Source organism: Oncorhynchus keta, chromosome 21 (assembly GCF_023373465.1).
Source record: "Oncorhynchus keta strain PuntledgeMale-10-30-2019 chromosome 21, Oket_V2, whole genome shotgun sequence".
NCBI lineage: Eukaryota > Metazoa > Chordata > Actinopteri > Salmoniformes > Salmonidae > Oncorhynchus > Oncorhynchus keta.
The window spans coordinates 32,226,472-32,243,377 of NC_068441.1; the positions used below are offsets into that span (position 1 = coordinate 32,226,472).

At 42.6% G+C, this 16,906-nt stretch overlaps 1 protein-coding gene across 1 annotated transcript in view; it reads left to right on the forward strand.

Annotated features, from left to right (window-relative positions):
- fkbp5 (FKBP prolyl isomerase 5) overlaps positions 1 to 16,303 on the forward strand; it is a 48,149-nt gene extending 31,846 nt beyond the window's left edge. The window contains exons 9-11 of the mRNA XM_035756021.2: positions 8,281 to 8,466; positions 13,417 to 13,656; positions 14,932 to 16,303. Coding sequence (XP_035611914.1) covers positions 8,281 to 8,466; positions 13,417 to 13,656; positions 14,932 to 15,045 — 540 coding nt within the window. The 3' untranslated portion in view covers positions 15,046 to 16,303. The remainder of the gene's footprint in view (positions 1 to 8,280; positions 8,467 to 13,416; positions 13,657 to 14,931) is intronic.
- Positions 16,304 to 16,906: the final 603 nt, after the last annotated feature.

Genomic DNA, 16,906 nt, shown 5'->3' on the forward strand with positions numbered 1-16,906 from the left:
AACCGGTATTTCAAATTTTAGCAGCCTTTTAAGCATTCTAGTACAGTTAAATAGTGAAAACACACACACACATGGACGCAGCTGACCGGGATTGGGAGTCCCATAGGGCGGCGCACAATTGGCCCAGCGTCATCCGGGTTTGGCCAGGGTAGGCGGTCATTGTGAATAACATTTTTTTCTTAACTGACTTGCCTAGTTAAATAAAGGTTACACACACACACACACACACACACACACACACACACACACACACACACACACACACACACACACACACACACACACACACACACACACACACCACAACGTTATTTTTCTTGGCATTTACGTATGTCCCCTTTACCAGTAAAACATAGTCAAAACCTATTTCTTTCACTTAGTTGCTTTGCTGTTTCGTTGTTCATTTGTTCAGTCATTTCATTCTCAACCAGGATTTCTATGGAACGCCGTTTGGGTCTTTGCATGTTATTTGACCTGTCAAATAAACTTGTTGACCAATCAGGACCTAAATATGACTGCACGTCACATAATAATTTAACGCATTCATTCGTTTTTTTGCCTAGTTAATACATATTGATTACACTATCGCTCGTATTTTATGTCACAACGATTCATCGATAGGTATGCTATGATGCTGGTAAAGTTGTCTCGCGCAGCGTGAGTAGCGTTCCACATCATTTTAATCAACTGAAACTCACCCAACAAAAACAACCAAATTAACCGTGACGCTACAGGTGTGCACTCAGGCAATTCAATGTAGACAAGATCCCACACCAGAAAGTGGGAAACAGGGCTGCCTAAATATGATCCCCAATCAGAGACAATGATAAACAGCTGTCTCTGATTGGGAACCATATCAGGCCAACATAAAAATACAAAACCCCCTAGACCTACAACAACCCTAGACATACAAAACCCTAGACATACAAAACCCTAGACATACAACACTAGAGTACCCACCCTAGTCACACCCTGACCTAACCAAAATATATAGAAAACAGAGATATCTAAGGTCAGGGCGTGACACGCATCTACAGTGCTGGTCATAAAAAAAGTTGGCTAGCTCATGGATGCAAACAATGTTCTTGTCACACCCTGACCATAGTTTGCTTTGTATGTTTCTATGTTTTGGTTGGTCAGGGTGTGAGCTGAGTGGGCATTCTATGTTACATGTCTAGTTTGTCTAGTTCTATGTTTGGCCTGATATGGTTCTCAATCAGAGGCAGGTGTTCGTCATTGTCTCTGATTGGGAACCATATTTAGGTAGCCTGTTTGGTGTTGGGTTTTGTGGGTGATTGTCCTTGTTACTGTCTCTGTGTTACTTTGCACCAGTATTAGGCTGGTTCGGTTTTCGTGGTACGTTTATTGTTTTTGATTCGTGTTTACTTTGTTTCATTAAACATGGATTGCAATAGCCACGCCGCATTTTGGTCTGACTCTACTTTACCGAAAGAGAACCATTACAGTTCTTCCCAAAAAACATAGCAAAACTACATCATCTGTTTCACTAGCTATAGTTAGCTAACTAACTATATAGCTAGTTGTCATACTCTAAAATAACCCTCATTTATAAGACAGTTCTTATTTGATTAATGGTGGTTGTACCCATCTATGTGAAGCTAGCCACAATAAGGATTAGCCACAATAGTGGACTTTGCGGTTAGCCTTCAAAATAAAAGAATGTAACTGACAGTGATGCAAATGCATACAAATAGTAGAATTATGCCATAATTGAATAGATCCTGCTAAACAAGGTTGCAATGTTATATAAAATCAACAAAAGACAATTTGACAAAAATCTGCTGAAATCAGACTGGATGTATTACACTTTAGAATTGCATTGGGGGAATATTATTTCACTGTATAGCCTTTTTTTTAAACTAGGCAAGTCAGTTAAGAACAAATTCTTATTTTCAATGATGGCCTAGGAACAGTGGGTTAACTGCCTGTTCAGGGGCAGAACAACAGATTTGTACCTTGTCAGCTCGGGGATTTGAACTTGCAACCTTCCGGTTACTAGTCCAACGCTCTAACCACTAGACTGCCCCACCTATGGATTGTGGATCAATGACATGGGGTATCAGTCTACTCAGTGACACTCAGAGAACATTAGCATCATAGCCCTTATTTTAGGACTCTGAAACCATTGTGAATTGAGCCACATTTATTGTCAAAATATGTGTATTGAGCACTATTCCCGAGGAAAAACAATACTGTGTGGATGTTTTGGAGGATATTGGGAAAAATATATATATAGGGTATTGAGTAGACTGTTACCCCATTTCATTGATCCCCAATCCTTAGGTAAAGCTGTACAGTGCAATATGAATGTCAATACACACAGTAGGCTGACTGGGAAGGTGATTTCACACAGTCACAGTCTCGTGATAAAAGGTTACATGCTAATATTTGTGTAAACTCTTCACAGTTGTGTTATGTGGGTGTCACAGAGTAGACTGATAACCCATTTCATCGCTTCATATTCCAACCTTGTTTAACATTATCTAGTCTAAATTTGTCATGATTCCACCAATTGTAACCTTCTGCATCACTTTCAAAGAGGTACTTTTAGGCAAACTGAAAATTCCACTATTGTGGCTAGCTTCACAACACATAACCCGGTCAGGTCGAGCCTTGCTAGCCAGATGAAGCTAGCTGGCTGCTTATAACATTAGCTTTGGACAACAGGGTTAAGTAGCTGGCTAGCTATTTATTTTCATGAACTGAAGTTAAATTTCAATAGGCGAACAACAAGTGGCTACCTAGCTAATACTTACTCACAAGGATTCCTAAATCATTGCTAAGAATAGTGAAAATGACTGCAGTTTCTACTGGTCATTGTTTTCAGGCTGGTTGTATTGGTGCCAAGCTAAAGCTAGCTATCTACCTCAGAATTTGCTGTCAAACAAATAATGCTTTATTACAAACACGTTATTGTAAACACGCCGTTCGTGGCCGTTTGCTTGTTTGCAGATTTTTTTGTACAGCTTTGACAGTGCTACTGATAGTAGTGGTGGTGCTTGGCTTGCATGCGCAAATTCAGAACACACAACAACGAAAGGTTGCAAGTTCAAATCCCCGAGCTGAGAAGGTACAAAATCTGTTGTTCTGCCCCTGAACAGGCAGTTAACCTACTGTTCCTAGGCCGTCATTGAAAATAAGAATTTGTTCTTAACTGACTTGCCTAGTAAAATAAAGGTAAAATAAAAATAAAAATAAAATTCTGTAATAGAACTGTGTTATTTGACGTGTCAAATTAAAAGCTTATTTAAAACGTCAAATAGTGTTATTGTCAAATATTGTTATTTGACATGTATTTCTTTTGACACGCAAAGACCCAAACGGCGTGTCCTGAAGCTAATAGCAGTGATGCTATTACTGTGTAACTCTGGTAGGGCAACATGTGAACAATAGCGCACTTGGTAACGTTAGTGTGTACCGGTGCACTATCATTCACGAAAGCCAACATCACCCATGACAGAGCGGAACAGTGTCAATGAATTCCATTATCTTGGTGTTAATGGATTTCGCCTTTGAGTTGTGTCGCTGAAATTGTCTTAATCTTTCAAATGACTGCTCGACTTGACTGCTCAATCCACACAGCAGACATTGCGGGCTAGGTTAGGAATGCCGTGTTGCAGGTGTAGTGCCAAATTTTAGCGCCAAAATGTATCTAGGTTATATAGGTATGCACTTCAGCTTTGATATTGGTTTTTCACATCGGCGTTAACCTAGACATCGGGCCAATACCGATGTTTGCATTTTTAGCTAATATTGACCGATTCCGATATGTTCACCGATTATATTGTGCATCCCTAATTTTAGCCAGGTCACCCGTGCCTAACCTTAAGATTTCTGAGTTAATGCCTTAACTCTAACCTTAAAATGATGAGTTAATGCCTAAACTGAGAGATTGTAATAATGCTTACTGTATTTGTTGTACTTTTCACAAGGGTTGTGTACAAAACATTTTTTGGGGAAGTTTTTATTTTATTTAACTAGGCAAGTCAGTTAAGAACAAATTCTTATTTACAATGATGACCTAGGAACAGTGGGTTAACTGCCTTGTTCAGGGGCAGAACGACAGATTTGTGCCTTGTCAGCTCAGGGATTCAATCCTTTTGGTTACTGGCCCAACGCTCTAACCACAAGGTTACCTGCCTCCCCAGGTGCTCAAACTATAATAAGGAACCCCCGAAAAAAGAAATTCTGCATCCGCGGTCACAGACTCATTGAGTAATTATGACTATTTAGTTACATAAAAACAATAGATGGCCGCATCTTAATGGCTAAATAAATTACACATTTAATGATGGTGGGTTCAGAACAACAATGACAAAACTGTATACAGTGAACAGTTAGTTTTTTGTATACATTTTCTTCTGAAATATTGTAACAAAATATGCAAATGAGACCATATATATTGAGTGTAAAAAACATTAAAAACACCTTCTTAATGTTGAGTTGCATCTGGGCATGGACTCTACAAGGTGTTAAAAGCATTCCACAGGGATGCTGGCCCATGTTGACTCTAATGCTTTCCACAGTTGGGTCAAGTTGGCTGGATGTCCTTTGGGTGGTGGAACGTTCTTGATACACACGGGAAACTGTTGAGTGTGAAAAACCCAGCAGTTTTGCAGTTCTTGATACAAACCGGCACGCCTGGCACCTACTACCATACCCCATTCAAAGGCACTTCAATCTTTTCTCTTGCCCATTCACCCTCTGAATGGCACACATACACACTCCATGTATGGCTCCTGAGTGGCTCTGCGGTCTAAGGCACTGCATCTTAATACACGAGGCATCACTATAATCCCTGATTCAAATCCAGGCTGCATCATATCTGGCTGTGATTGGGAGTCTCATAGGGCGATGTACAATTGTCCCAGTGTTGCTAGGGTAGGCTGTCATTGTAAATACTTTTTTTTCTTAATAACTGACTTGCCTAGTTAAATAAAGGTTAAATAAAAATACATAAACAATACATGTCTCCACTGGCTTACAAATCCTTTAACCTGCCTCCTCCCCTTCATCTACACTGAGTGAAGTGGATTTAATAAGTGACATCAATAAGGGATCATTGCTTTCTTTCACCTGGATTCACCTTGTCAGTTTATGTCATGGAAAGAGCAGGTGTTCATAATGTTTTGTACAGTCAGTGTGTGTGTGTATATATATTGTTGTGTCTTTGGTTATGCTGGATTAAGTGACATGACATGCTATTCTATAAAATAATTTCTCTGTAATTCATAATACCTTATTCAGCTAATCAGTTGAACGTAATTAACTAGAAAGTCAGGGTACCACTAAAGAATGTTTATAGAGCTGTTAGCTTCCAAATAAACTCTTAAAGACTTAGTAATGTTTTACATCAATAGCAGTCAATATTTAATCGTCACCTTGTTTAGTCTCATCTGAAAGTTGTAAGTTCTTGGTTATCTTCACGAACCCTGTCTAACAAGTTGAATCAGCAATACAAAATGTGGTTTCATTATTTATTTACTAAATACCTAAATAATCACACAGAATTACATATACACAGAATGTATCATACATTGATTACAAATGATGTCATAAAGGAAAACGTCCCTAGCGGACGGAACAGATATGACAGCTGGTTACGCAGAGAAAGGGGGTGGGGATTTGAATGAAAGAGCGGGAAGAGGGAGAATCTATGTCTCTATCGGGCCGTAGGCAGCTATGCTATCGAAAATATAGTATCTTATGCATTCTAAATTACCGCCCATTTCAAAAACGAAAATGCAATAAATATTTACTCTGAGCTGCGCTTCGAACGATGGGTCGTAAGGGGAGGCCGGGTTGTCCTTTGAAGAATGTCTGATGGTAGAATGGATACTTGGTAGTACCGTCGTTTTGTGATAGAACAAATACTCTGTCCGTCCTCTCCTACTCCGCGTCTACAGTTGCTGCGCTAACGCGATGGCTAGGAAGTATCACTTCTTTAGTAAATAAGAGTTCAAAGTTCATACCAAGTTGCCATGCTAATATGCTCATGCTATATTCTGGCTGGTATAGTCAAAATTCATCCTTCCGGCGTGTAGGTCGTCAACTTCACATTGAAATTCAATGCTAATTTTGTTAGGTTCTCTAAGGTTAGCTTAGTTCTGTAGGTGGTTGTCCTTTCAACGTGGGGACCTCAAGTCCACAAGTCCTTGGAACAGGAAGTTACATTTTCATCAAGGGGCTTATATAGGATTGGGAGAGAGGGCCCTGTTTCATAGTTTACAACCACTGTCTGTTCACATGGGCGGGGCCACTGAGTTGGCAGAGTTTACTCTATAACAAACCGTTCTCTCATTAAGAAGCTAAAATACATTTAATCTTTTCACAAATAGTTTCATATTTAAACATTTAAATTGCACAACAATTCCATGTGAATCTGATAACTATAATGTGTAGACTTTCCAAGATACAGTTTATGTCATCCTATCATTAGTATTAATGTCTCAGATGACAACTGATCTGGCATCATATTCTTTAAGTACCAACACATATTTTCAGCTGGTTGGATTACCGAAATATGGTTCCTTTCCCCACCTTTTTGATGTTATATGTATATATACACATACACATACACACACAGTACCAGTCAAAGGTTTGGACACACATACTCATTCAAGGGTTTTTCTTTATTTTCACAATTCTTTTTACATTGTAGAATAATATTGAAGACATCAAAACTATGAAATAACACATGTGGAATAACCATGTAGTGACCAAAAAAGTGTTAAACAAATCAAAATATATTTTAGACTTTAGATTCTCCAAAGTAGCCACCCTTTGCCTTGATGATATCATTGCACACTCTTTGCATTCTCTCAACCAGCTTCATGAGGAATGCTTTTCCAACATTCTTGATGGAGTTCCCAAATATGCTGAGCACTAGTTGATTGCTGTTCTTTCACTCTGCGGTCCAACTCATACCAAACCATCTCAATTGGGTTGAGGTCGGGTGATTGTGGAGGCCAGGTCATCTGATGCAGCACTCCATCACTCTCCTTGGTCAAATAACCCTTACACAGCCGGGAGGTGTGTTTTGGGTCATTGTCCTGTTGAAAAACGAATGATAGTGACACTAAGCGCAAACCAGTTGGGATGGTGTATCGCTGCAGAATGCTGTGGTAGCCATACTGATTAAGTGTGCCTTGAATTCTAACAGTCTCACCAGCAAAGCACTCCCGCACCATCACACTTCCTCCTCCATGCTTCACTGTGGAAACCACACATGCAGAGATCATCATTCACCTACTCTGCGTCTCACAAAGACACGGCGGTTGGAACCAAAAATCTCAAATATGGACTCATCAGACCAAAGGACAGATTTCCACCGGTATAATGTCTATTGCTCATGTTTCTTGGCCTCAGCAAGGCATGGACTCTTCTTATTATTGGTGTCCATTAGTAGTGGTTTCCTTGCAACAATTCAACCATGAAGGCCTGATTCACACAGTCTCCTCTGAACAGTTGATGTTGAGATGTGTCTGTTTCTTGAACTCTGTGAAGCATTTATTTAGGCTGCAATCTGAGGTGCAGTTAACTCTAATGAACTTATCTTCTGCAGCAGAGGTAACTCTGGGTCCTCCTTTCCTGTGGCAGTCCTCATGAGAGCCAGTTTCATCATATCGCTTGATGGTTTATGCGACTGCACTTGAGGAAACTTTAAAACTTTTTGACATTTTCCCGGATTGACTGATCTTCATGTTTTAAGGTAATAAGGTAATGATGGACTGTCGTTTCTCTTTTGCTTTTTGAGATGTTCTTGCCATAATATGGACTTGGTATTTTACCAAATAGGGTTATCTTCTGTATACAACTGACTGGCTCAAACGCATTAAGAAGGAAAGAAATTCCACAAATTAACTTTTAACAAGGCACATCTATTGATTGAAATGCAGTCCAGGTGACTACCTCATGAAGCTGTCTGAGAGAATGCCAAGAGTGTGCAAAGCTGTCATCAAGGCAAAGGGTGGCTACTTTGAAGAATCTCAAATCTCAAATATATTTTGATTTGTTTAAACACTTTTTTTCTTGAATGAGTAGGTGTGTCCCAACTTTTGACTGGTACTGTATACTTTTTTATAGCCCAATACAAAGGGGAACTTTAGAGATGGAAGGGCAAAGGGGCATGTGCTCTGCATTGGTAGAGCCCTATCTGTGTATGTTCCTGCTTTGCACATTTCTTTTGCGTTATTAAATGTTGCTTTTTTTGCATGAGAGACCTGCAAAACCTACTCCATGTGTTGTCCCTGGTTCTAGGCAGGGTGTTTCCTGCAGGCGGTGGTCCAATACCAGCGTATTGTGTCGTGGCTCGAGATGGAGTTTGGTGTAGGGAAGGAACAGCAGCAGACGATCCAGAACTTCCTACTGGTCGCCCAGCTCAACCTGGCAATGTGCTACCTGAGGCTGAGAGAGTATGCACTGGTTGTGGAGAACTGCAACAAGGTACAATCTCAATGCATACCTGGCTGTACACATGGGATCCCCACACACATATACACGTATACCATATTCTGAAGCCGAACAGAGCATGCAGCTAGTGCCTGTGCATGGAATAGCATACAGTTGTGTGTCTCTTTAACTCTTTGATCTGGGTCAGTGGGGTTGTATACATATGTACATTTATATATACTGTATATATATATATATATATATATATGTACATTTATTTTCTTATATATATATATACTATATATACTATATGCACTATATATACTATATGCACTATATATACACTATATTTACAAAAATATGTCGACACTACTTGAAATTAGTGGATTCAGCTATTTCAGCCACACCTGTTGCTGACAGGTATATAAAATCGAGCACACAGCCATGTAGTCTCCATAGACAAACATTGGCAGTAGAATGGCCATACTGAAGAGCTCAGTGACTTTCAACATGGCACAATCATAGGATGCCAGTTTTTCAACAAGTCAGTTTGTAAAATGTCATCCTTGCTAGATGTAACGCTTCTCGTTGGTGGAAGGAGAGGAGGACCAAATTGCAGCGTGGTAAATGTTCGTAATATTTTAATTGAACAAACAGAACACTACACAAAATAATAACTAGAAGAGAAAACAAAACAGTTCTGCCAGGTTAACAGACACTAAACAGAAAACACCTAACACCTATCACCTATAACCACGGTGGAGGCTCTGGCGCGGGACGTGTCCCCCACTCCACCATGGTCTTGGCCCACTTTGGAGCGGCGACCCTCGCCGCCGACCTCGTACTGGGGACCCTAACAGCGGGCCCCAAATAGACGGGAGACTCCGGGCAGCGCCGGACAGGCGGGAGACTCTGGCAGCACCGGAGTGAAGGGCGAATCCGGCAGCGCTGTAGTGAAGGGCGACTCCGGCAGCACCGTAGTGAAGGGTGACTCCGGCAGCGGTGACTCCGGCAATCCGGGCAGCTCCGGCGGCTCCTGACTGACGGGCGGCTCCGGGAGCTCCTGACTGACGGGCGGCTCCGGCAGCTCCTGACTGACGGGCGGCTCCGGCAGCTCCTGACTGACGGACGGCTCCGGCAGCTCAGGACAGATGGGCTGCTCTGGCAGCTCAGGACAGACGGGCGGCTCTGGCAGCTCAGGACAGACGGGCGGCTCTGGCAGCTCAGGACAGACGGACGAACCTGGAGGGAAGAGACGGAGAGACGGCCTGGTACGTGGGGCTGCCATAGGACCCTCCAGGCTGGGGATACCTACAGTAGGCCTGGTGCATGGAGGAGGCCCCGGATGGACCTCTCCCTTAGGCTCAATGCCCACATTCACCCGGCACGGGCGGAGCGCAGGCATAGGATGCACTGCACCCTCCCAGCGCCCTGGAGACACAGCACGCAGAGCAGGCGCAGGATACCCTGGGCCGAGACGGCGTACCGGAGACCAGACATGCTGAGCCGGCAGAACACGCCCTGGCTGGATGCCCACACTCGCATGGCACTTGCGGGAGCTGGCCTATAGCGCACCGGGCTATGAGCGCATACTGGCGACACCGTGCGCTTGACCGCATAACACGGTGCCTGACCAGTACTACGCTTCCTCCGGTAAGCACGAGGAGTGGGCTCAGGTCTCCAGCCTGACTCCGCCACACTCCCCGTGTGCCCCTCCCCCAAACATTTTTGGGGCTGCCTCTCGTGCCTGTCACACTGCCATGCTGCCTCCTCATATCGCTGCCGCTCAGCTCTCGCTGCCTCCAGTTTTTCCTTGGGGTGGCGATATTCCCCAGTCTGTGCCCAGGGTCCCTTACCGTCGAAAATCTCCTCCCATGTCCATGAGTTCAGCGAACGCTGCTGCTCGATACCACGCTTCTTGGTCCTTGGTTGGTGGGTGATTCTGTAACGCTTCTCGTTGGTGGAAGGAGAGGAGGACCAAAATGCAGCGTGGTAAATGTTCATAATATTTTAATTGAACAAACAGAACACTACACAAAATAATAACGAAGAGAAAACTAAACAGTTCTGCCAGGTGAACAGACACTAAACAGAAAACAATCACCCACAACCAAAATGGGGAAAACAGGCTACCTAAGTATTATTCTCAATCAGAGACAATGATCGACAGCTGCCTCTGATTGAGAACCATACCAGGCCAAACACAGAAATACAACATAGAAAAAGAACACAGACTACCCACCCCAACTCACTCCCTAACCAAACTAACACAAAGACATAAAAAAAGGAATTAAGGTCAGAACGTGACACTATAGCTGTGCCGGTCAATTGTAAGTGATGTTATTGTGAAGTGGAGCAACAATGGCTCAGCTACGAAGTTGTTGGTCGAGGAGCAACAATGGCTCAGCTACGAAGTGGTAGGCTCACAGAACAGGACTGCCGAGTGCGGTAGCGCATATTGTGTAAAAAGTATCTGTACTCGGTTGCAACACTCACTACCGAGTTCCAAACTGCCTCTGGATGCAACTTCAGCAATATAACTGTTCGTCAGGAGCTTCATGAAATGGGTTTCCATGGCTGAGCAGCCGCACACAAGCCTAAGATCACCATGCATAATGTCAAGCGTCAGATGGAGTGGTGTAAAACTCACCCCCATTGGACTCTGGGGCAGTGGAAAAGTGTTCTCTGGAGTGACAGACAAATCTGGGTTTAGCGGATGCTAGGAGAATGCTACCTACCCCAATGCATAGTGCCAACTAAAGTTTGGTGGAGGAAGAATAATGGTCTGAGGCTGTTTTTCATGGTTCGGGCTAGACCCCTTAGTTCCAGTGAAGTGAAATCTTAACGGGAAGGCCCATTCATGTTTCAGCATGACAATGCCCCCATGCACAAAGCGAGGTCCATACATAAATGGTTTGTCTAGATTGGTGTGGAAGAACTTGACTGGCCTGCACAGAGCCCTGACCTCAACCCCATCGAACACCTTGGGGTTGAATTGGAACGCCGACTGATCAGTGCCCAACCTTACTAATGTTCTAGTGGCTGAATGGAAGCAAGTGGAAAGCCTTCCCAGAATAGTGGAAGCTGTTGTAGCAAGCAGCAAAGGGGGGACCAGCTCCATATTAATGTCCATAATTCTTGAATGAGACATTCGAGGAGGTGTCCACATACTTTTGTTCATGTAGTGTATGTACAGTGCCTTGCGAAAGTATTCGGCCCCCTTGAACTTTGCGACCTTTTGCCACATTTCAGGCTTCAAACATAAAGATATAAAACTGTATTTTTTTTGTGAAGAATCAACAACAAGTGGGACATAATCATGAAGTGGAATGACATTTATTGGATATTTCAAACTTTTTTAACAAATCAAAAATTGAAAGATTGGGCGTGCAAAATTATTCAGCCCCTTTACTTTCAGTGCAGCAAACTCTCTCCAGAAGTTCAGTGAGGATCTCTGAATGATCCAATGTTGACCTAAATGACTAATGATGATAAATACAATCCACCTGTGTGTAATCAAGTCTCCGTATAAATGCACCTGCACTGTGATAGTCTCAGAGGTCCGTTAAAAGCGCAGAGAGCATCATGAAGAACAAGGAACACACCAGCCAGGTCCAAGATACTGTTGTGAAGAAGTTTAAAGCCGGATTTGGATACAAAAAGATTTCCCAAGCTTTAAACATCCAAAGGAGCACTGTGCAAGCGATAATATTGAAATGGAAGGAGTATCAGACCACTGCAAATCTACCAAGACCTGGCCGTCCCTCTAAACTTTCAGCTCATACAAGGAGAAGACTGATCAGAGATGCAGCCAAGAGGCCCATGATCACTCTGGATGAACTGCAGAGATCTACAGCTGAGGTGGGAGACTCTGTCCATAGGACAACAATCAGTCATATATTGCACAAATCTGGCATTTATGGAAGAGTGGCAAGAAGAAAGCCATTTCTTAAAGATATCCATAAAAAGTGTTTGCCACAAGCCACCTGGGAGACACACCAAACATGTGGAAGAAGGTGCTCTGGTCAGATGAAACCAAAATTGAACTTTTTGGCAACAATGCAAAACGTTATGTTTGGCGTAAAAGCAACACAGCTCATCACCCTGAACACACCATCCCCACTGTCAAACATGGTGGTGGCAGCATCATGGTTTGGGCCTGCTTTTCTTCAGCATGGACAGGGAAGATGGTTAAAATTGATGGGAAGATGGATGGAGCCAAATACAGGACCATTCTGGAAGAAAACCTGATGGAGTCTGCAAAAGACCTGAGACTGGGACGGAGATTTGTCTTCCAACAAGACAATGATCCAAAACATAAAGCAAAATCTACAATGGAATGGTTCAAAAATAAACATATCCAGGTGTTAGAATGGCCAAGTCAAAGTCCAGACCTGAATCCAATCGAGAATCTGTGGAAAGAACTGAAAACTGCTGTTCACAAATGCTCTCCATCCAACCTCACTGAGCTTGAGATGTTTTGCAAGGAGGAATGGGGAAACATGTCAGTCTCTCGATGTGCAAAACTGATAGAGACATACCCCAAGCGACTTACAGCTGTAATCGCAGCAACAGGTGGCGCTACAAAGTATTAACTTAAGGGGGCTGAATAATTTTGCACGCCCAATTTTTCAGTTTTTGATTTGTTAAAAAGGTTTGAAATATCCAATAAATGTCGTTCCACTTCATGATTGTGTCCCACTTGTTGTTGATTCTTCACAAAAAAATACAGTTTTATATCTTTATGTTTGAAGCCTGAAATGTGGCAAAAGGTCGCAAAGTTCAAAGGGGCCGAATACTTTCGCAAGGCACTGTATTAATCTGTTTAGCAAGCGTTCAAAAAATAATCACACAATTTCAACCATTCTGTTATTATTTTTTTTTACAGCTTTATATACTAATAATTTGCTTTTTTTTTTTTTTAAAGCCCTTTATAAATCCCTGTAGGTATACCTTAATGTAAAATGTTACCAATTTAGTTGTGTGTCTGTGTGTATCTCGCAGGTGATCGAATTGGATGGGAAGAATGAGAAGGCTCTGTACCGGCGTGGGGAGGCTCGTCTCTTCCGTAATGAGTTCAGCCTGGCCATGTCTGACTTTAAACTGGTGCTGCAGGTCAACCCTTCCAACCGGGCGGCACACGGTCAAGTCTCTATCTGTCAATGCAAAATCCGGGAACACCATGAAAGGGACAAGAAGATCTATGCCAACATGTTCCAGAAGTTTGCTGAACATGACGTCAAGGTCTGTAACAACATCTTTCACAGTCTGGATGGGCTGCATCCCAAACTACAACTTATTCCCTATATCGTGCACTGCTTTTGAACAGAGCGCAATCAGCCCTGGTCAAAAGTTGTGCACTATATTGGGAATAGGGTAGCATTTGGGACGCAATATGGATGTGTAATTAGTTTTACAATCTGACCTTGTTCACTGTTTGAGTAATTTGATACATGTGATATGAGATGTTTATCTATTTCAATAATCTGTGCTGTGCTGCTGACTGACTGTGGTCCATCGTTCATGGTTTAGAGCAGTGGTTCTCAACTGTGTTTTTAGTTTCATCCCAGTTTTTTTTACAATCTCATTGTTGTTTTATATGACAAGGGAACACATTTCCCACATCTTGCATTATTAATTATTCCATATTGATCATGTTTTTCATGACAAATGTTGGCAAGCTTACTGGTTTGACCACACAATTAACGAAATCCAATAGCGCTGCTATTGAAATCTCTGTGATTCAAGAAAAATAGTTTAGATCAAATGATAGGTCCATTATCATTTCTACACACTTCCTATCTGGGTTTAGTCGTTTATTTTCAGACTGGAGTATTTATTTCATGAGGGGGAAAAAAAAATCCAGATTTTTTTGACAATTAAAAGTTATTGTTTTTTACTCAGAAACGCTAATTTGGGTTGTGACCCACCAGTAGAGAATCGCTGGTTTAGAGTTTCATGTTTAGTGGTAGTAGGCTGACATCTAGTGGTAGTACTGAACTTTTGTTCTCTGTTTATAATATATGTTTTTCCTTTATTTTACTAGGCAAGTCAGTTAAGAACAAATTCTTATTTTCAATGACGGCCTAGGAACAGTGGGTTAACTGCCTGTTCAGGGGCAGAACGACCGATTTTGTACCTTGTCAGCTCGGGGATTTGAACTTGCAACCTTTCAGTTACTAGTCCAATGCTCTAACCACTAGGCTAATGACAGGGTAGCCTATGCCTATGCCATTTTTCAGATGCTTTTATCGAAAGGACTCATGCCCAAGTGTATGAGTGGTTGTCTGAATCAAACCCACTATCCTGCCGTTGTAAGAGCCATGCTCTTACAAACTGAGCTACAGAGGACCACTCTTTACCACTCGATGCTTCCTTTTTACTCCATGATCTATTGTAATAAATATTATACTCGTTAATATTGCAAAACAAAATGTATAAAAAGTGATTTATTTTTGCACAATGGAAGACATCTAAACATTTAAAAGTCCCTCTCCTTTGTATTTGTGTGCTCAACAGGCAGGGAAGGGGAAGAGGAGGTGGGGGGAGGACAGTGGAGTGATGAACGAGAACCATCAAGTGGCAATTAAGAGACGCCGCAGGAGTCAGGACCACGGCCAGGACTGTCCTTGATGCTCCCGAGGAGGCTAGGGGGGGGGCAGGTCTCCCCTCGCTACGCACACAGAGGCAGGAACCAGACGGGGCCAGACCACACCCCTCCACCCTGACCTCATCATCCCCTACCTACCCCCCACCATATGTGCTGTCCCCTGCACGACAGACAGGGGGCGCGAGTGAGTGGGGAAGGCTGCAGGCCAAACAGCATTCCTTCTTTCAGTCCATAACATGGAATCCAGTCCAGGTCTAGTCCTGAACCTCTTGCGTTGCACAATGCCTCCAAATGCACACCTCAACTTAACTCAAACCCACAGTCTGCATTCTGATGGTGATAATCAAATATAATTTTGCCATGGCATTTTCTCATTTGGCACAATACAGATGAGCAACAGGTATCATTCTATTTTGGTAGCTTCAGTCTATTGGTTGAGTTGGCTGGGGTTGCCTTGCACCTTGTGCTTAGTCACAATTGTAATCCTCAATATACATAATTTGGCAATGTGGAAGTGGAGACACAGACAAAACAGCTGGCGTCATCGTCACTTAATTGTCATAACACCCACAGTCCCAGAAGACTACTTATGTTAAGACAATGAGTCATACAGTTTATTTGCAGTGATTAAAGAACCCCCCCCCCACTCTTTACTCTTGAACATGGAGAATTAACAAGTACAGGCTCATCCCAGATAGACCCTTGCATGGTACAGATGCTACATACTGTTCTGTGTGTGCTACTCTCGTTGACTGCCCAAATCAATGTCCAATAATGAAGCTTTAAGTCTCAGCTTTCCAAGCTGCTGTCCAGTCCTCTCTGACTTCAACCTTGCATTCTCTCCTGGACAAATTCTTTTTTCACAGTACACTGTTTGAATTTAAATTATGTGACTGATAATATCTAGGGCAGGTTTTTATTTAGACAGGGAGTCATGCTGGGACCAAGGTCTCCCGTAATTACCAAAAAGGTTCTAGTCTCGTAGTTCTCTTCCTCCTCAGTCCTGGAATGGGTGGCTGTACTGTCTGACTTGTCTTATTTCCTTTTAATAAAAGAGTGTTAAATTATGGACAAGGATGCACCTCGATCTTCAGCTAAGATTGTAAAATCACCGATGTTGTCTTTTAATGAACAATAACACTCAATGACGCCTTGGATAAAATCTGGGCTTTCGTTTTTTTTGCATTCATTGGACATCTGCCCTTGGTTGTCTTAATGATTTTATAATTGTTAAACAAAATAAGGGAGGCTTATGCTCTCAATATAAAAAGAAGCCATTGACTCCTTGTGTGTGTATGCTTTTTTTATTGAAACGTATCTGTTTAACTTAAAATGTATCTCTGTGCCCAACACTATTTATTGGGGGGTAGTTACCTTAACCCACAGTAATGCCACAAGGTTAGGATTTAAGTGTAGTGTTGCCAGGACTAGATATCACAGCATTTAAACCTTATCAAGAGTTTCTATGTTAATAACATCCATAATATTTGTTCACCAATGCTCTGGATACAAATGACCTGCTTCTATTCATACTGACCCAACTATGAATGCTTGCCTACGGAGCTGTGAGGGGAACGGCACCTCAGTACCTCCAGGCTCTGATCAGGCCCTACACCCAAACAAGGGCACTGCGTTCATCCACCTCTGGCCTGCTCGCCTCCCTACCACTGAGGAAGTACAGTTCCCGCTCAGCCCAGTCAAAACTGTTCGCTGCTCTGGCCCCCCAATGGTGGAACAAACTCCCTCACGACGCCAGGACAGCGGAGTCAATCACCACCTTCCGGAGACACCTGAAACCCCACCTCTTTAAGGAATACCTAGGATAGGATAAAGTAATCCTTCTCACCCCCCTTAAAAGATTTAGATGCACTATTGTAAAGTGGC